The 21,013-nt window shown below is 39.2% G+C and overlaps 2 protein-coding genes across 2 annotated transcripts in view; both read right to left on the bottom strand.

The window, feature by feature from the left end:
• The window catches only part of LOC140146039 (zinc-regulated GTPase metalloprotein activator 1-like), a 191,864-nt gene extending 184,594 nt beyond the window's left edge, over positions 1-7,270 (bottom strand). The window contains exon 1 of the mRNA XM_072167781.1: positions 6,695-7,270. The gene's annotated coding sequence lies outside the window, so the exon portion shown is untranslated. The remainder of the gene's footprint in view (positions 1-6,694) is intronic.
• The window catches only part of LOC140139484 (uncharacterized), a 57,127-nt gene continuing 42,754 nt past the window's right edge, over positions 6,641-21,013 (bottom strand). Inside the window, exons 13-16 of the mRNA XM_072161223.1 lie at positions 20,779-20,905; positions 19,122-19,145; positions 7,231-7,436; positions 6,641-6,988 (exon numbers count right to left, since the gene is read on the bottom strand). Of these exons, the coding sequence (XP_072017324.1) occupies positions 6,641-6,988; positions 7,231-7,436; positions 19,122-19,145; positions 20,779-20,905 (705 nt within the window). The remainder of the gene's footprint in view (positions 6,989-7,230; positions 7,437-19,121; positions 19,146-20,778; positions 20,906-21,013) is intronic.

Here is a 21,013-nt window from a genome sequence, read left to right as displayed (position 1 = left end):
TGTGTACCACTATGAGCTAGCTATCTTCAGTAGACAACACCCGCATGTGTACCACTGTGAGCTAGCCATCTTCAGTAGACAGCACACTCATGTACCACAGTGAGCTAGCTAACTTCACCGGCCACCATGAGCTATCTTCAGTAAGCAGCACACACATGTGTACAACCCTAAGCTCTCTTCAGTAGACAGTACACACATGTGTACCACAGTGAGTTAGCTATCTTCAGTAGACAGCACCCGCATGTGTACAACCATGAGCTAGCTATCTTCAGTAGACAGCACCGGCATGTGTACCACCATGAGCTAGCTATCTTCAGTAGACAGCACCGGCAAGTGTATCACCATGAGCTAGCTATCTTCAGCAGACAGCACACTCATGTACTACCGTGAGCTAACCATCTTCAGTAGATAGCACACTGTGAGCTATCTTTCAGTATACAACACAAGCACGCTTTTACCACCATAAGCTATCAAAGTAAACAGCACCAGCATATGTACCACAATGAGATAGCTTTCCCAGTTTTCGGTTCCGAAACCAAACATTTTTTGCTGATAAACATGTTTTTTTGATCAAAAAAGCGGGTCTCACGATTAATTTTCTGTGTGGTCTAAGAGCCTGTTCAAATGTGCAATATCTGGCATTGGAGGTCAAGCTGCCACCTAAGTGTAATATCTGCCCCACTCCTCATCTCCCTCTTCCCGTGAGATGATGGGTGCTGTTGTTTTAGATTTTAAACCAGTTAGACCAATATGTCAAAGTTTGCCACCCCGGCCCCCACCCTTTAAGGCAATAGAAACAAATCAGTTCGATCTTTCGATCGACCATCGATGCTTGGTCGATCCATATTATTTATGAAATCAATTAATTGACTATTGTTAATTGTAATAACATATGGATCTCTGCATGTATAGATATTGACCAATATAAATTTAATTCTAATTAATTAGTTGTTATTTCATTAGTAACAAGCATCGAAGCAGCATCGACGGTCGATCCAAAGATCGAACAAATTTGTGTCTGTTGCCTAAGTCAACCAAAACTAATCATTTTATTTTCTGGAATCAGCCTTCATTTTGGATCCATTAATAGTAATTATAATCACACAATAAGAAAATCTTCAACACAAAATATTGCAACAAAGTAGACATTGTTGAGTTGGATACAGAATATTTATGGATTTATTTTCACCAATTATTTCTTTACTAAGATTGATTATAATATAACATATATCTATACAAAAATGTACACAATGAGCACAGAAATGGAAAGACTGTTGAAAGAGAATTGAATTGGACACACATACCCGCACTCAACTCAACACCCCACCCACACACACAAAGTAATAATAAAAAAAAGAGAGAGAGAAAAAAACCTACCTAAATATTATGTCAGAGAACACAAGTTTAGATAGTCAAGTATATTTCTCTTACTAGTTTTTAAAAAACCCTTTATGGCCAAGATTCAGATGAGCTTTGTTTCTATCTACGCTTTTGTTTCATAAAATAATTAGGGTATAATAAATATCCAATTAAATTGGAAGGTGGAAAAGCATCCTTTCCTTTTGACTGACTTGAATCTGTCACATATTTCATGCGCATATTTTTGGGGGCGCGGGGGGTGGCCAAAACGAAGGGGCGGCGGAAGAAGAAGAAGGGACGGCAAAAAGAATCAGTAAAGAAAAAAGGGCGGAAAAACTTTGAAAAGTATGAAAATTGTGAAAAATGGTACTATACATCAAAATGTGTTGCTTTTAGGGCGCTAGCGCCTATAATCCTTTTTTTTTTTTTGTTTTTTTTTTTGCTCTTCACTTTTTCAAACCACCGAAAATAATTGGGTCAACCTTTTCTTCAGACCCCCGGGGTAGGAGCGGCTACGGTACGCTACTGTATTTGATCTAATTTGCCCTAGAATCTTCAGACATCATCATAATAAATTGTTCATTAGTTAAAATCAGTCTCATTTAGGAGAGACTATGATATCTCACTTAAGATAAAATCAGTCTCATTTAGAAAAGACCATGATAAAAACCAAATATTGTCATTCTTGAAGGCAATTTCAAAATCCCTCAATTTCATCATCATGACTTTGTGACCCAAATTTGACACTGTGGTACACGCACATTACAAATTTGCCATCAACACTAACTTACTAACTTTGCATGTTCAATGCACAAATGTTTCCATTTCACTTTCATCTATAACCTAGTTTTTTGGCCTCATTCAAACTTTTAGAGTAAATATTATTTTACAGTTTCTACAACATTAAAAAACTTCCTTTTATGTATTGTAACTGTTGCAATAAATATATTGGTAACTATTTGATTTGGTTATAACATGTGATAATCAAGCAAAACAATGTTTTATTTAATTGGTATTTGACTTTAACCCCAGAATGTGACAATTAGACAGATAGTAAAGTCAAACTTCAAATAATACATCAAATGCAATTCATTGTAATTGATGTCAAATCAGCTCATAATTCAAAAACTATTTTTTGACATTGTTCATATTTTGCTTGATATAATCACATGTTAACAACAAAAGCTATAGTCTGTCCAAGATAAGAAAAGCTCCTTTATAATAAATGAGTCTTTAGTTTAACAGATACAACATAGACAAATTCACATTACAATATTATTACTTGTATAAGTTTTGACCTTTCAACACCACTACACAATGCATTTTTATGACAATGATTGGATGCAGCAAAGGGGACAGATTGGCTAAGATTAACCCTAACCCAACTAGGACTCACTAAAGCTCACTATTAAAACCACCCTGCTTGCATGCATTCCACGTGACTTGATGACGCAATCAGACCAAGTCATATATACCCAGGGAATCGCTGGCGGCCAACGCCACCTGTGTAGCTACATGCTGGGGATCTTCTGCGTGGCATGCGAGAGGTCCGAGGTTCGCATCCCGGGGGTGCCAAGTGACTTTCTTCTTCATCTTCTCTCCTTTTTCGCTCCTTCTTTCCCTTCCGATAGCCAAAAACCACGGGTAGGGTTAGGGTTGTAAATTGAATGCCTTCTATTCCTCACCCATCAAAGCCAATATCCTTAAATGTAGGCCTACTACCTCATAAAATTCATTCATTGCACCCCAAGCATACACCCAGCACTATCTTGCAAAGTATCATATTATGTATTCAGTGTTGAAAGGTTAAAGGTTAAAAATGGAGACTTGGAGTTCCAAATACGGTGAAGGCGTGTCTCTGATGATGGTGTCCTCTCACCATGGCGATGGATGACGGCTGGTAACGATGCCAAATTAGGCCCCTAAATTTGGCAATGCATAGCAATCCAACAATGGAGTATAACAGTGCAGATTTGTTTACAACAATGGAAGTACAGGCTACTACAGAATGTGTCAAAAGAATGTTACCCAACATGATTGGCAAATTTATCATCAAGATTCAATCAAGATTACAATACATCAACACAATAATACAAATATCAATAATATGAAACAAAATATGCAATAATATCAAAGTACGAGAACAATTACATTAACATTGGGTAACATTATTTTTGAATCACCCTGTAGCATGATACCACACAATGAGTTACAGACAAGACAGTATGTCAAGCATTTCAGACGAAGATAAATAAATTTGTGAGTAATAAAAGTGAGGATAAGTAAACTCAAAAAGTAAACTCAAAATTAGTCCCAATCATCAAGCAAATGAATGTTGTTCTTGATTTATTTTTTGAATTATGAGCTGATTTAACTTTAATGTTGTTGTTTTTTTGATGGAATTGTTTTGTCACATTCTGGTAAAAGAAGGAGTAAATGAAAAATACCCATGGAGTATCTCACATCTCAGGCATGGGGTATAAATGTAAATGAGCTATCCACCTGTGATAATAATCGTGTCACCTTCTGAGAGTGAAGTAAGCTCGCCTAAGGATAATAGGCCTATCCTATAACTCTCCAAAAATGTTGATTTTTGTAACATTTTGTTTACTGGCTTGACTTTGGGTCAAATGTTGAGTTTACATTCAAAGTTTCTGAATAGGTTATAATATAATGCTATACTCTGGTAAGTACTGATGGTAGTAAATGTAGTAATGATATCAAATGCAAAGCTAAGTGGAATTTGGTAAAGCAGAGGTAATAAGTGGTGTGAATTTTATATCGAAAAAAGGAGTCAAATTAAGAATCCAACTCCTAAAGGAGTAAAATTGGAAGTAATGTAGAAAGGGTGGAATACATGAATACATCTGAAATTACTCTTTCAAGAGTTGAATTTCTACTCAATATGAGTTACATGGTGATTGTTTAAAAAACTACCAAACAATTGCTAAAACATTCCAAAAATAAAAAAAAAAGAACATAAGTAGATTGGTAACAATGTCCCCACACTAATAAATATATAAGTAAACACACAGGTAAATATGATATGAAAAAAAATCCACCAAATAATGAAGAGTTAAAATGATACACAGTCATTTGTGGATCATACCAAACAAATACTTTTTGTGGCATTAATAAAAATACACATCCCAAAACACAGTATTTAAAAGAAAACAAATTAAAGTCAGAAAAAAATGCAAAAAATTGATAAAATTGAAAGGTGGTAAAACTTAATCAATTTTAAATTTACTTTTCTATTTCAAATTATGACACAAAGATGATATAAAATACTACAGAAAAATTGTGAATTTTGAAGGTGAAATCAATAAGAGCAGAATTGGATAACAAACCTGTCACAGACAAGATAAAGCATCATCTCCAATCAAGACATGAAACATGTGTGGGTGTTGTTTCAAATAGTCAATCAAATAAAGCAATGAGCGGTGCAAATTCACATAATCATGAAATAATCTACTGAAACAATTATTGATCAAAGTGCTAACAAGAAGATTAAATCAAACAATGTTAATAATATAAAGTACCATAAAATTGGCCAAAGAGCAAGATCTATAAATGATCAACTGGTAACATATTGACAAATTAACAAAATAACAAATAAACCATGGAAAATCAATAATTGATTCACTCACTCACTCAATCAATTAACCAATCAAGCCCTCAATCAATTGATCAAACAATCAATTGATCAATCAATCAACCAACTGATATTTTTAAGTTTTAATATCCTGTCATAATGATGTATTGTTTACATGGATTTGAATAATGCCAATTAAACATAATATAAAGTTCACACAAGAGCTTCACTGGAGAGTCGAGGTGTATAGGCCTAATAATATTATTTTACGACGCAGAATTTTTACGAGGCAAAAATTCACTTTGAGTTAATGTAAAATATGGCCAATTTGAGCTGGAATTTTAGTGCTTACATTAAGGGATCTAAAATGAGCGTTTATTAACTTCGACAGTATTTTTTGTGGGACATGAGAGCACCTCAGACCTATCGAATTGCATTCTGAATACTGAAGCATGTCTTTCTGATATCAAATAATTTTCATTTTTGAAAATCACAATATAATACAAATTTTATGACAAATTATAAAATTTGATATTTTTCAAATTTTTGATATATAACAGTCCTCGGTAAATTATATAAATCTAATGATATATTCTTAAAGTGTATGTAGCAGGGAGGAAAAGCCGACGGTCAATTGAAAATTTTGACCTTTCATATTGAAGATATGGATTTTTTCCCAAAAGACCCTTTTTTTTTTGGTGTTTTGGGGAAAAAATCCATATCTTCAATACGAAAGGTCAAAATTTTCAATTGATCGTCGGCTTTTCATCACACCCACATACACTTTAAGTATAAATCATCAGATTTATAAAGTTTACTTCAAGTACTGTTATATATCAAAAATATCAATTTTTAATGATTTGCCATAAAATGTGTATTAAATTGCAAATTTCAAAAATCAAAATTATTTGATATCAGAATGACATTCTTCGATTCAGAATGCAATTCGATATGTCTGGTGTGCTCTAATGTCCCAAAATAAATACTGTCCAAACGTTCATACCCCAGCCCTTAATCGCCCCTCATCCAAATCTCAACAATTTTGGAATTTTAAATTTTTGTTTCCAGATTTTTATTCAACATAAAAAATGCAATAAAATAAACCTAAACATGAAATGATTTCAAACTGTGGTAAAATCCTATAGGAGTATGCACTGTACCTATATGCCCTATTGAATTACACATGAATTTATGAAATAATAAACTATAAGAACCGCTAACCCAAGAATAGGCATATTTGTACTCATTTTGCTCGATTCATTATCCTGATTCAAAATCCATCAACGAAATTATCAAAATCTAAAATTTTTATGACGCGTTATTCAATTTATTTGCATCTGAGTTACCACCAGAATCACTGAACGCGCCAAAAAAACACCAAAAATTTTGGAATTTTAAACTTTCGTCCCCGTATGTGGATTAAGCATAAAAAATGCAATTGAATAAGCACAAACATGACTCGGTTTGGTTCAGCGGTTCTTCAGATCAACTACGCAATTTTTTTGGAAATGATTTTGCCCTATTGTAAAACCCTATTAGAAGTATGCATGAAAATTAATTAAATGTGAAAATAAAAAAAATATCCATGAAAATTAACTAAATGTGAAAATAAAATTAATTTGAATAATTTAATGTAATTAGCATAATCCCATTGATATGTTAATTTAATGATGTTGATAAATGGATCTATTTTTTACGTGTATACACTTCAACTCTGCCACTACCCTCCCCTCTACTTACAATCAGTTTGCTGTTACTCTTTGCCATGCCATAGCATCCACCCCACCCATCACGTTGTTGTTTAGCATCTATTGGGATGGTAGTAAGATGTGTAGCATCTTGAGTAAAACAAAAGATATTGGCACTATCCCTATCACATATAAACAACACACCACTATGAAAACAAACACCATATGGCACACTCATGCCAGGACATTGAACCCTATGTACTAAGCCATGTTGATTGACAATTTGTACTACACTGTAATCAGAGATGATGACATTATTATGTGATGTGACAGCCATGTACTTAGGCTGTATGCCAACATTAAAACTATTGATGTGTTTCCCATCACCTGTGTGTTTACTTATGTATTTACCCCACCTATCACCTACCAACAGATTACAATCTGTGTCCACACATATTCCCCATAGCGATGCTTTATCATTATCTACATTGTGACCTGGTTCAACAGAGAGCCAACTACCACAATACTTACCATCATCAGCATTATAATACCTGACATATGCTGACTTGTCTGTAACATAATATTTACCTGAGGTGTAAACAACACCCCGGGATATTCCAGTTTTTGTGTTGTATCAAGATTAAACCTGTACTCCCCTTGTGTATTGTAAACAAGCACACATTCTGCAGCGCTGTCTGCAATTGCTATATCTCCATTCTCATGGATAGCTATGTCTGTTGACCATCTCAATTTGCCTTCACCAATCACCATTTGTTTCTCCCATTCACCTATATCTGAAATGTAACAAGTAAAATATACAATGAGATTTATAGATAATAAAATAATTGCAAGAAATATAATTTATTAAATACTAATGATAACATAATGAATAACAATAATAACAATGTTAATTAATAAATAATTAATTTAAAAACAATTCTATGGCTATACCCCCACTAGCATCCCCTCTAATTATAATCAGTTTGCTGTTACTCTTTGCCATGCCATACATTGTAGCATCCACCATTCCTATCACCTTGTTGTCCAGCATCTATTGTGATGGTAGTACAATTGCAGGAAATATAATATATTAAATACTAATGATAACATAATGAATAACAATAATAACAATGTTAATAAATAAATAATTAATTTAAAAACAATAAATTCTATCACGAGAATCCCTGAACGGAAAATAGTCAAGTTTGGATTCATTTCGATGCAATTTTTATGCTCATTCCAGATATGTCATTGGAATTTTAAAAATCCAAAATTTTTACGACACAATAGTTCACTTGATGAATCCTATTGATGGGCCTATACTGTAAATCTATGGTGTATACTTGGATGTGATATTTTATTTGGAGAATGGCTTAACCAAAACTGGGCTTGCCCCGGTTGTACTCATTTTGATGCATTTTTCATACTGATATCAAATATGATATCGAAATGTGAAATATATGAATTTTTTATGACGCAAAAATTTGTGAATAGATCCTAGGCCTAGCCTATGTATTGAAATACATGTAGTACAATGCAATGTACATGCTTGTGTATAGCCAGAGTAATTGCGGGAGTAATGGGAGGGAACATGGACCTTTTTGAGCATCATTATTTCTGAATTTTATGTCCAAAGTATATAAAACTGTAAATTTTTGGAATGGAAATGAGTGGAGGAATCCCATGGTGACATCAGATTTTTTTTTTTTTAATCTTTAGTTTTTGAAAAAATCACAAAAATACACTTTTTAACCCAATTTTTTGTGACAACTTAAAAAAAAAATAAGTTCAGAAAAAAATTTTTCAGTTAGCTTTTCATGAAGAAGAGACATGAAATTAGGGAAAGTTTTTTTAATTTAAATTCTATTACCCCCACGACCCATTATTTAAAATCGCGCACTGTGATTTGTTGAAACACGTCACGTGACAGACCATTAATTAGCGATAAAGTGTCAAGGGCAACAAACTTTATGTTCTTCTATCATCACAGCGCACAGCACACCTGCTTATGTAGGGGAGAATGGAATGTCAAGGGTGTGTTATTGTATGTGCATACCTGCTTATAGGGGAGAATGGAATGTTAGGTTGTGTTATTGGAATGTGCATACGCTTTGGCTACGCATATGCGCTCCACCTTGAGGTAAACAACTTGAAATATTTGGGCAAAAAATTTAAATTTTCTCTTTAAATCACACTATTTTGTGGTAATATAATAGAAATAAAGGGTGCAGCATTATCCTTTACATATCGAAATAATGTGTCTCGGCAGTAAAAGCGTTTAAATAATGGGTTCGGCTGCGCCTCACCCATTATTTACGTTTTACTGCCTCGACACATTATTTTTGTGTAAAGGATCATGCATTACCCTTTATTTCTTAAATATAAGCTAAAAATGGCAAATAATGGTGTATATTTTTGTTTAAAGCAAATATTTTGAAAAAATGAGAACACTTTTCCAAGACTTTGATGAGCTCTAAACGATAGTGCAAAAAGTGCACTGTTGTCAAAAGTGAACTTAAAGCCATATTATAACATTTGCGGAGGAGAACGCCCTCAAAAAAATTTTAAATTCAGGTTTTTGCACGATTGTAATGTACTTAACTGAAAACAAAGATTCTCTGCAAAAATCAAGACTTCAGGTGCTATAGTTTTGTCAAAATCCGAGATTTTGAATAAACCGCCTGAATCAGCATTTTATTATTACGATGGAAATATTAGTCGAACGCGTATTCAATGTCAACACAGTACTACGTACACGGCGTGCGTGACACACACACATGCCAGAGGATCGTACCATATTACAACCGCCGGAGTAACATGCATTGGCGCTAGTAGTAAATTCAATTTTCTTTGCTTTACCTCACTTGTTCGGCTCAAAATTAAAAGGAACATATCTGACAGTAAAAGCTACCATTTTATGGAAAATAAATACTAATCTATTTTTAAAGAAATGTTATAATATGGCTTTAACTCTGAAAATTCGACGTTTTAGTAAAAAAATGTCAAAATTATGAACAAAAAATCTTTATAATATTATTTGAAAATGGTAAAAATTTCACGCTTGTAAATAAAAAGCTGTATCTGGAGCATGATATAAATGTGCATCTTTTTGCACCAATGAATCCATTATGTCTGCTTTTAGTGTGCCAAAATTCAAAATAATTGAAAGATCTGAGTGGCATTTTGAGCTATTTTGCAAGTCTTGGTTTTGTTTACAAATGTTTTGCTGGCATTAACAACATACCGAATGTGAATCGCGTGTGTAATCACAATATTTTGCATTCTCCAACTTCCTGACTCATTATTACCGGTAATAAAATTACTTGGTTAGGAGTCTACAAAACATAGTTTTGCCGGTTGCATAGCGTCAGAGGGCACGGGGGGGGGCAAGTGCCCCCAAACAATCTGAAAATTTAAAATATCCCATAGGAAAATTGGCGATAAATGGCTCATGTCCCCCAACCACGCCTGGTGCCCATCCAAGCATGGTCCGTGCCCCCAATAGGTTGACTCATGCTATGCCGTTTCTTGGACTAGAATCCATTCACGGATAATCTTATCCTTTCCCATGCTGATGGTGGCAGCGCCAGGAATTCTTCGGGGAGGAGGAGTGATTTTTGGGGAGGCGGCATTTTCATAATTTTGGGTGTTTACTGGGGGAAAGAGTTCTGATGGGGGTCTTTGGCCCATGCCCACATCCCCTGGCACCCCCACTTGATGTTGATTAAGATAATTCTTGCATCAACATCTGAAAATCGATATATGGCAAGTAACTGAACAGATGTAAGTACAGGTTAGGGATGGCTCGACTCGACTGTCGGTTGCCCGCCGGTTCCATCTGGTGGGAGCTGATTTTTATTGCTCTAAACAATATCAACCAGCGGTCAACCAGCGGTCAAGTTTTGAAGCCGCCCTTAAGTATCTTGATCAGGGATCGGAATAATAGTACTGAAGAGCAGGACTCTTAAATTTTGTTGTCTCGGTTTTCTGCTCAGTGACCTACTTTATCCGTCTTCATGGCCTGTGTTGGTCTCGGGGGTCGGGCGTGGCATGTTGCTGGGTGGGTTGGTTGGGTCCAGGTGGGCCGGGAGGAGGAGGGGGGTAAATCCATGTGTCTGATAGGTAGGGGTCACTGAGCAGATTTCCATCTTGTAATAATGTGTACATCCATATCAGGAGGGTGGGCTTGTCGGCTGCTGCATGTGTCTCTTTTCATTTGTTGGCTTTGGGTGGATGCCAGACTCGTCCCGGGTCCCGGTCGTTTGGGGTCGTCCCTGGTTGCCTGGTTTGGGAATGTTTTCTGTATTCCTTCATGTGGGCAATGTGGCTTGGGGATGATTTGGAGTGGCCTCCACGTGGCATGGGTCTGGTTTTTGTTCCTGGCTGGTAGGTGGGGGGAGACACGTGTGGTGGCTGGCGGGTGCATCCTTGTGATGTGGATGTACACACAATGTGTTTAAGCAGTGCAATAGTATATCTCTTTATGTAATTGCCCCAATGGGTTGGAGGAGTCACACCTTTTGGTGACAGTGTCTTGATGCTTCTGACTCTTCTTGGCTAGCCCATTGGGTCTATTTATTTTACTTTTATGTCCTTTTGTATGTATTATGTAATTTTACTTTGCTTTTTGATGTATTTTAGCCGAATTTGTAAAATAAAATAAATAAATAAGCATATCCGTGATAGGATGTCGTCCTATTTCTCTACCCAAGAGAAAGACAGACACTCCCTTGACAACAGTAAGCCCCAAGGGCTGCGAATAACCAACATAATGAATCCATTTTTTAGTCTTTTGGAACGGATATCGCTGCACTGGTATTGCTCTAATGGACCCAACTTTTCAAGGTGACTGGAAAACTGCCCTCTAATGACTCCGGTCCTGTACTGTTTCGGACATCAACAAGTATATCGAGTCACATGTACTCCAGAACAGCAGTAATGTCCCCTAGAGGGGTGATTTTCCTACTAGCGGGTGGTTGTGAGCATTCCCTTGAGGAGGTTGAGGAGGAGACACGGTTGTATCGTCTCCATAACCTCGATATATGGAAAGAGGATCACAAACTTGTAGATCCTGATTGTTGCTGGTCAAATCCTGATCCAAGTTTCTCAGACAAGAACTCTGTAACTTGTGTCACAAGGGCTGTGTAAAAGGAAGACACACCTGCCTCATCACTCTAACCATGGCATAGAATAAGTGTATGCTAGGGAGGAAGACTCTTGTCTCCCACCAGCGATGACCTCAGCAGATCTTTCTGAAAACTCTTTCCTGACTGCGTTCCTTAATAAAGGGCTATATATGCATGTTGTCAAGTGCCGGTGCACAGTTGATAGACTGTTGCTCTGATCCCTGTGCCTCCAGGAAGAAGTTGTTGGAAACCCACAAGCAGTGCTGCTGACAAGGGGGTTAAGGGGGTGAGTTATCCCCGGGCCCAGGGTACTATGGGACCCGTAAAAATAAAGAAAACATGGTTTCATAAAAGCAAAGAGAAGAGACCTCAGGGGCCTGTGAAAAAAAGGGGGCAGTCGATCATTAATTACCCCGGGCCCGCAAAGGCTCTCGGCGGCACTGCCCACAAGAAGATCGACCATTGGCCTGAAACAGAGGAACCTTGGCCAGCATGATGTGATCAATATGACAATTGCAATCCTCCCCTCACGATCCTGTCTATCAGCCTTGGTACTATTGAGATCGGCGGGTCGGTAATTAAGCCTTCATTGCTTCTTAGTCTATCTCTACAGCATCTATTGCAAAGCCAGCCATACCATTGGCCAACAAGACCTTGCGCGAGGAGAATAAAGTCACTCCTGCAATTTGCAACGTCCTGACGGTGATATCTCCATAAACATGAAAAACTCGGTCTTCAAGTACTCTTCTTGCCTCCCCCAACCTAGCTATGATGCTGCCAATGGTAATTAAGTTGGGGTGATAGTACCACCACTCGAGCTCTTCCCTGTCAGCTTCTGATATCAAAAGTGCTTGTGAAAACGGGTGATGACTAGGTGCTGTGCAAATGGATGGAATTATTTTCAGGTGAGTATGCCTCATGGGAGATGGCGATAGCTCTACCACACTCGTCCATTGGCCAGAACTTTCCGTCCTACTACAGCCAGACTGAGCCAGTGTGCTCTCTGACCCTGTCAGGAGCCTCGAAAACACCTAGTCACCATCATCCATTCTGCTAAGTGTCCAGTAGCCCCCTCTTTAAGGTGAGCTTTGCCACTAGAAGAAGTGTGGTGAGATCTGAACTACTGGTTGGTAATGCATCAAGCTGATGGCCTTGCATAAAACCTACAGGTGACGGGCACTACAGGTGACCCCCAAGCGGTGGACCCTGCATAGATCCATATTCTTACTGTATAAGAATTTTACACTTTTTGCAGCAGGGCCTCCTTGGAAATCAGTGCATTAGCATTGAAGGGGCTACCCTGCCTAAAGAATGAATAAGTAAATAACAGCTGTATCAGGATACTCTGGTCAGCCGAAGCTTTGCTGTGTATCCCTGCACTTGTGAGGTACTGCATAGATCCCTGTTAAGGGACCCTACTGTGTATCAGGTAACCTGCAGCTACTGCAGAGATCCCTGATACAACTCTGACTATGCACTCAAGTCCCCAGCAACCACTAAGTCGGTGCCAGCTAGCCCGATTAGCGCGCTTGTACGTATAGCTCCCCCGGGACTCAGGCTTAGGCCTGCAGCAAATGGTGGATATGGCCTCATTGGCGATGGCGACTTTCTTGGCATGCTCTACGATGATCTGACAGAAAGGCTTGTTAAATAAGTACCCCTGAGTCCCTTAGAAGGGACAAGCAGGCGACCCCGACGACTGATGGATATCCTATGGGCTAGGCCCATGGCGTTTCCGTTGAAGTTGGCTGACAGCACCATTAACTCCGTGGAAAAGGTCCGATGTTGCCACGTGATCTTTAGCCAGCAGCCTACTGAGGCAAAGGTAGTGGTAAAACTTGACACACATCCAAGCACGCTTGTCAATGTGCTTGAGTTCATAAAGATCATCATCCCTTTGAGGGAATAGGACACGGATGCCTTTGTTTAAAGGAGCAGTTGTTTGGCAATGTCAGGGTCCATCAGTAGAACCTTCAGGAGGGTATTGTAATCTTCATCCATAACACATAAAGGGACTGTGCTAGAATGAGACGTCTGGAGAAACAGAATGATTGTCCAGTGTATGGAGTCTAGTTCAAAACTATTGTAGACTCCTAAGGGATGGCTTCAAAATTGTTTACACCAATAGAAACCGGCTGCAACTGTACGGAATCGGCGGTTGAGTTTTGAAACCGCCCCTAACTGAAGAGCCCGACTGCCTTACGGTACCTCAACCTGATTTCGGATGGAAATGTGAGAGCAGGTGACCCATCCTACTGAAAGGATGTCCGAGTCATTTCCTGATGACGAAGAAGACAGAGAATGGGCATCACTTCCCTGAGCACTCTGCACCCCTTGGGTAGCAGAATGTGAAGCAAGAGAAGATGGAGTACTCCCGTGAGACCCGGCAACGGTACTCCTTGGATGAGGAATATCCGGGTCACGTAAGCCAGAATCACCCCTTGACAGCTGACAAGAGCAACAGCTGACTGCAAAAAACACTAGATGGAATAATCTGCCACAACCCTAGGTCATGAATGAAAGCACCCTGTGGTGGGTACCATGGTACGAAACTCGCAGAAAGCTGACCCTGCATTGGTCCGACACCCAGGTAACCCATGGTACGACAGAACTGGCACCACCTCCCCGCCCCGGTTGCCACAACGGTTGTGTCAACCAGGTGGGTATTCAGGTACTGACACAGTCTCAGCTTGGGTACTTACATGGGAACCTAGCTGTGCACTGCTGTACCCGGAGTCTCAGCTTGGGTACCCACATGGGAACCTAGCTGTGCACTGCTGTATCTGGGAGGTACTGCATACATATAGCTCCCCGCGAGGGGATCTAGCTGTGTACCCGGGTACCCCTCAGTAAGCCCAACTGTTCCCTGTCTTAGGGAAGTTAGCTGTGTACCATAGCTGTCAACTGGTTTTGTAAACCCTACCTGGCCAGTCACCCCAAGCTGCCCATAACAGCTGATGCCATGAATGGGCTGCATTGATCTGCAAGATCGAACCCTGTTGATCGATATGCGATTGACTAGCCTGATTGGGAAAATGTGTCCGTCACAACCGATTGACTCCCCATAGCCGGGATGGGTCACTACTTGTAGTCACACGGCCCAAACCAGCACCACCAATAGATGCTTTCTCCTCTGTCAGCCCAGGAATACCTGCCCACCTGACTGAGTAAAAAACATAGGGGTGTGAATGGCAGAAATTAACAACCGATGCAAGCTCATGGCCTGAGTGCACTGAAGGAGCTATGGTCCCACAAGTGCAATCCCTCTCATACCCGGAGCATCACTAGCAGCTCGCGACATATGATGGTTGCATGTGGAAGAGCCCCCACTGCAGAAACACCGAATCTGCTCTGATAGTCTTACCTCCTGACACAAATGTTTTCTTCTTTGTTTTAGAATGATGGCATAGTCCTAGCCTAGTGCTATTCTCCAAATCGTCAAAAATGAACCTCGAAGAGGCCCACGCAGAAAGAAGATCAACAAGCGTATTCTACTGCGAGCACCCCCGGTGCTCATAACAAAGGGGGTGCGGGTCCCATTCCAGAATCGGGGATGGACAATACCCGCATTGGCAAGACATGACCGAGTGTAATAGTGTGAACAGCACTACCCCGAGACACGTAGCCATTTTGTATTGCACATGCCTTTTAAGACTATTGATGGCATGATTTGCAGCTAAGTTTTGGATCATTTTTTGTAACTTTTTCGGCCCGAAAATGTCAACGAAACTACCCCTAGCCATCAATATTGGTTTGGTTTTACCTATAGGTTGAAGCAACAACCACAGCTCTGAATGGTATCAGCGTGAAAAAGCTCAGCTCGGAGCTACCGATAAACAAGTCTTCATCACACAAGACCACAGAGAATAAGGGTTGATGATCAGCGGTGAGGGGGCCAAGTCCCGGCTGCCAAGTAGGCGATCACACCAAGGGATTCTTAGCTTTTGTAATTATTCATGTGGGGATAAATGACTATCGGTTTTTTCGATGCAATTAGTATCTTAATCAACATCAGAAACGGTAAGATTGTCAGGTGTATGTAGTCTAAATATGCACACATTTGGTAAACACCTTGACTTGGGTATATAGAATAGTGCAAAATTGCACATTTTTGCACACTTTACACGCAATGAACCATTGTGTTTCATCTGTTACTGTCACTTCAAATAATATAAAACTGAAATTTTATCCCCTTAAAATTGGGCCGAACTAATGCTCACTGGGCAAATTCTTTTTTCTTTGCCTCCCCTGACAAAAATGTCATGAGAATCCAACAATTTTAACTTATTAGAGCAACCCTTTGATGAGATTGACATTTTTTTGACACATTAATGATGATCATTTTCAAGTTTCAAGAAAGTCCAATGAAATTTACTTCTATGAATTCAGATGACCACTATTTAAATTTAAATGTAACTTTAAAAAGAAGTGACATATCCTGGATGGTACCAAATTCATGTTTATGTATTAAATTTCAAATTGTGGCACAGTCAAGCAAAATGAGCAGTCTAAATATTATTAGTTGTACAGCAGCAGTAAGATGAAAACTTGAACTTGCTGCTAAAAACAACAAAATAGAATAGAAAAGGGGAGGCAGTGCTTAGCACTGCCGAGAGCTGAAAGTTACCCTTACCAGCACCTTTTGGTGCTGGGTTTCCCATGGGTGTTTTTTCCCAATGGGTGCTCCGTCTGTCAGGTCAGGTTTGGAAACCTGCTACTGGAAACCTGTATCCAGTACAACCTGCTCAGTACAATCTGCTCAGGGTCGAGCTGTCGGTGACTGAACCAGCTCCCCCACCAGTTTTCTTTGGTTATTGGTGAGGAGGGTGGCTGAACACCCGGTTGAAACGAAATACAAGATTTATCTTAAGGGCGTCGGCTCTGGAGAGCCAACGGCGACCATTCAGCAAATCCATTAATGCAGAAGGACCCGCCACCCATTGCATTTACTTTTGGCCAAGATAGTTTATATGAGAGGTCGTAATCAATGTAGAAACCCGGCATCCAATGGTGGGACCCGCAGGCCAGTCGATGTGTCAATGGCTACTGGGGAAGAGGAGCATGTTGTTCCGACTAGGCACAGCTGTAATGACGCAGAGTGTACTGCCGACAATCCTGAGCATGAAAGGAGCAGCATGACCCTAAGAAAACATCAAGTCATAGGAACATGGAATGTTCAAGGTATGACTGCTGGGAAGCTGGAGATCGTTACAAAAAGAATGGGAGAGCAACACATTTGTGTACTGGGCATCTCGGAAACATGGTGGCTCAACCAAGGACGTTTTACCACAGACAACGGATACACAGTGATTTATTCAGGCAAAGATGAAGGAAAGCGGGAGTTCGGAGTTGGTTTCATCTTGGACAGGAATACAGCTAGATCCTTCCTGGGCTTCAACCCGATCAGTGACAGAATCATCTCTCTCAGACTGCATGGTCACCCTTTCAACATACCAATTGTCCAGGTTTATGCACCAACATCCACTGCATCTGATGTGATGTGAAGTGATGGAAAACTTTTATGGTCAGCTCCAAGATGTCCTGGATAAGATTCCAAGCAAAGATATGCTTATCATCTTGGGAGATTGGAATGCAAAAGTTGGCAAGTTTGACATCAAATCAAGGTCAATTGGAAAGTTTGGATTGGGAGAAAGGAACGATCGTGGAGACAGTTTGGAAGAGTTTTGTCAGGCAAACGACCTGATTGTTGGAAACACCCTCTTTCAGCTGCACCCTCGCAGACTATGGACTTGGAGGAGCCCTGGCAGAAATGTGAAAAATCAGATTGATTATATTTTGCTTAAAAGAAGATGGCGCTCTTCATTGTTCAGTGTACGAACCAGACCAGGAGCAGACTGCGGCAGTGACCACCAGCTACTTGTCGCACGGATGAAGCTGAAACTTAAAGCAAAGAAGCGAATGACACCACCAATGAGATTTGATGTGGACAAAATCCCAGAGCAATACACAGTTCGTGTGGGGAACCGATTTGAGGCACTTCTTCGAACGGATGAGGAAGAACTCTCTCCAAACGAATTGTGGAAAGAAATGAAGGAAGCAGTGCTAAGTGCAGTAGAGGAAACCATCACAAAGAAGAAGAAAAAGAAGCAGCCCTGGATATCTAAGAAGACAATAGAGCTTGCTGATAAGAGACACATGGTGAAGCTCATCAGTACGCTATACCAGGATCAGGAATCTTCAGTCAGGACGAGTAGAGGTGACTCAGAGTGCTTCCAAATTGGCAGAGGTGTGAGACAAGGGTGCATTTTGTCTCCTCAGCTCTTCAACATCTATGCTGAGAGCATCATGAGAGAGGTTTTGAAAGACTTTGGAGGAGGTGTTACCATAGGTGGTCAGTGGATCACAAATCTCAGATATGCAGACGACACAACCCTGGTTTGCAGTAGCAAAGAGGAATTGATGGATCTATTGAAAGCAATAAAATCGGCAAGTGAAAAGAGGGGACTGATCTTGAACACAAAGAAGACAAAAGTCATGATTGTAGACGTAGGGCGAAATGACACAGATGCAAACTTTTCCTTAGAGGGTGATTTCATTGAAGAGGTGGAAAGCATATGAATTTTTGGGTTCCATCATTAACACCAAAAGTGACTGCACCCAGGAGATAAAACGAAGATTGGCAATAGCTCGAGGTGTAGTCTCAAACCTGACCAAACTGTGGAAAAGTAAACTTCCTTCATCCTTCAAGGTTCATTTGCTAAAATCAACAGCATTTGCTGTGGCATCATATGGATCTGAATCCTGGACGATGAAACTATCTGACAGGAAGAGGCTGGATTCTTTTGAGCTGTGGTGCTATCGACGAATCCTGAGGATTCTGTGGATTGCGAGGAAAACAAATGAGTGGGTTCTCCAAGAGCTTGGAGTTCAGAAGACCTTGCGAGCCGATATCATTTCTAGAAAGTTATCATACTTTGGCCACATCACCAGACATCACTGTCTTCAGAAAACAATTGTCCAAGGAATGGTTGAGGGCAAACGCAAGAGAGGGAGACCTGCAGTGAGCTGGCTTGACGACATCAAAATTATCACAGGCCTGAGCATCATTGAGGTTACCAGGGCTGCCGCTGACCGCATTCGATGGCATACTCTCATACGAACCACACCTGCATACGTGTATGCAATGTGACCTTAGAGAGAGAGAGAGAGAAAAGAACTTGAACAGTTTCAAGTTTCAACAGTTTCTCAAAATCAGTTGACAAATTGCCTACTTTACTTAATTGTGTCATAATCGTGTAAAATAAAACAATGAGTATGAAAATTTATTCAAATCCCACACAATTGTGTTTACACAGAGAAACCCTAGTTGAAATAAAAATGTCTACAACTTACCAGAAGGGGTGATGACTTTTGAATCTACAGAAACAATGAAGCAAGCAAAAATTAATATTGGTTAATTGATAGACTCAGTTCACAGACATAATCATTATATTAATAGAATGTCAGAAGAATGCTAGTTGGATTTGCAATAATTAGAGAATAAAGGTATTGTTTTTAGCAGCTGGAGTGCATCTATCGTCTCATATAACATAGGCGACATCATTATTTTAAGTAAAACAACGAGGCGGCCGAGTTGTTTTACGCCAAAAAAATGATGTCGCGTGTTATATGAGACGATAGATGCACGACAGCTGCTAAAAACAATACCTTTATTCTCATTCTTAAACATTTCAATTCAAATAAATATATTAATCATAAGTATACCAAATTTTAATCAAATTAAATCCTACATTTTACAAGGAATTACCCAGGACTTATAATCGATCAGTCCTGTTGTTGCTATGCACCTTCGATTGGTTCAAATAGCGCGTACGAGTATCGCGTCGACACATACGCACTTAGGTGTGTGATATCGTGTCATATCACACGGGTAAGAACCAATAAGATTGCAAGAATATTCTCAAAGGTTTAAGAATATTCCTATATCAAATTTGTTCATTTATGCTGGTATCAAATGGTTTGTCTATTTCTGGTGGGGTTTCAAAGGAATCATGAAATTCTAGCTGGACGGTTTCACTCCTGATTTCTCCCGATCTTCATACTGATCTCTATCGCTCTCTATGTGCTTTCTGATACAGATTTTAATACATTTCCACACGAAGTTTTTATTTATGTGGTATGCAATATGTACAGGGTGTCCCTAAAGTTCCTCTACCATATTAAAATGCTTCATCTCTTGTACATATTGCAAAGAAGAATCTTGTGCAATGTTATGTATCTAACTTGACTAGTTTTTGGTCAACGTTAGATGCAAAATACAGAAACATTTAATCGCATAAGAAAAGCATACATAAAGATATTACAGCATTACACAGAAAACTTTTCACTGGTTTTGTCAAAATCATCACTGATACATATTTTATAATTCTCATATTCAATTACATACAACAGACAAGATCAATAGCATAATGAAGCTGTGGTCATACAAGCTTTTCCCCAATTTGAACTAGATCTATACCCCCTTGGTATTTACATTGATAAGGGGGTAATAATAATCTCACCTTCCTTCGCTGCTGTTTGCTCTGGCTTACCAATTGAAGATGATACACCAGTATTGAAATTATAAAAAAATGAACAGAATAATAGGCCAAAAAAGTAGCTTTGTCTCAGAAGACGATGCAAATAGTGCTTTTAAAATTTGAATGGTAGCATATAATTTCCTTTCTTTCTTAGTTGCCAGAGAAAAAAATCTGAAATTTTGAAGCGGTCAGAAAAAAAGAGGGCAAAAACACAATACATTATACAAAAAAATACTGTGCTTCGCACATATCACATAGCCTCCTTTAGTCCAAATACCGCTTTGCTGTTTTTCCATTTTAAGAACCTCTTTTTTGCCTTAAAGGGCATGATTTTCCAAATCACAAACCTTACCTTATTGCTCTCAAATTAAACAGGGGAAACCAAAGAAGTTAGTTTTTATTTGGAATTCTCTCTTATGCTATCCAAGTTTCTGTACAATGTTACTGGAGCAATTAAAAAGATACCTTACCTTCTAGAGCAATGACTTCTGATGGTTGACTTGGGTCACTACGTCCTCCCATGTTCTCAGCGTATACTCGGAATTGGTATTGTGTGCCTGCCTTGAGGTCTTCTATGGTATAACTGGGCTCAGTAACCTAATGAAAACACACCAACACACAAGATTCAACAGGAAAAATACAACATACTGATAGTGTGAAATAAGTATCAGTCACAGAACAAACTAGATGTTAGCATAGACCGAC

The sequence above is a fragment of the Amphiura filiformis genome, chromosome 2 (assembly GCF_039555335.1).
Source record: "Amphiura filiformis chromosome 2, Afil_fr2py, whole genome shotgun sequence".
NCBI lineage: Eukaryota > Metazoa > Echinodermata > Ophiuroidea > Amphilepidida > Amphiuridae > Amphiura > Amphiura filiformis.
The sequence above is the reverse complement of the archived record's forward strand: the minus strand, read 5'-3'. Positions and strand labels throughout refer to the sequence as shown.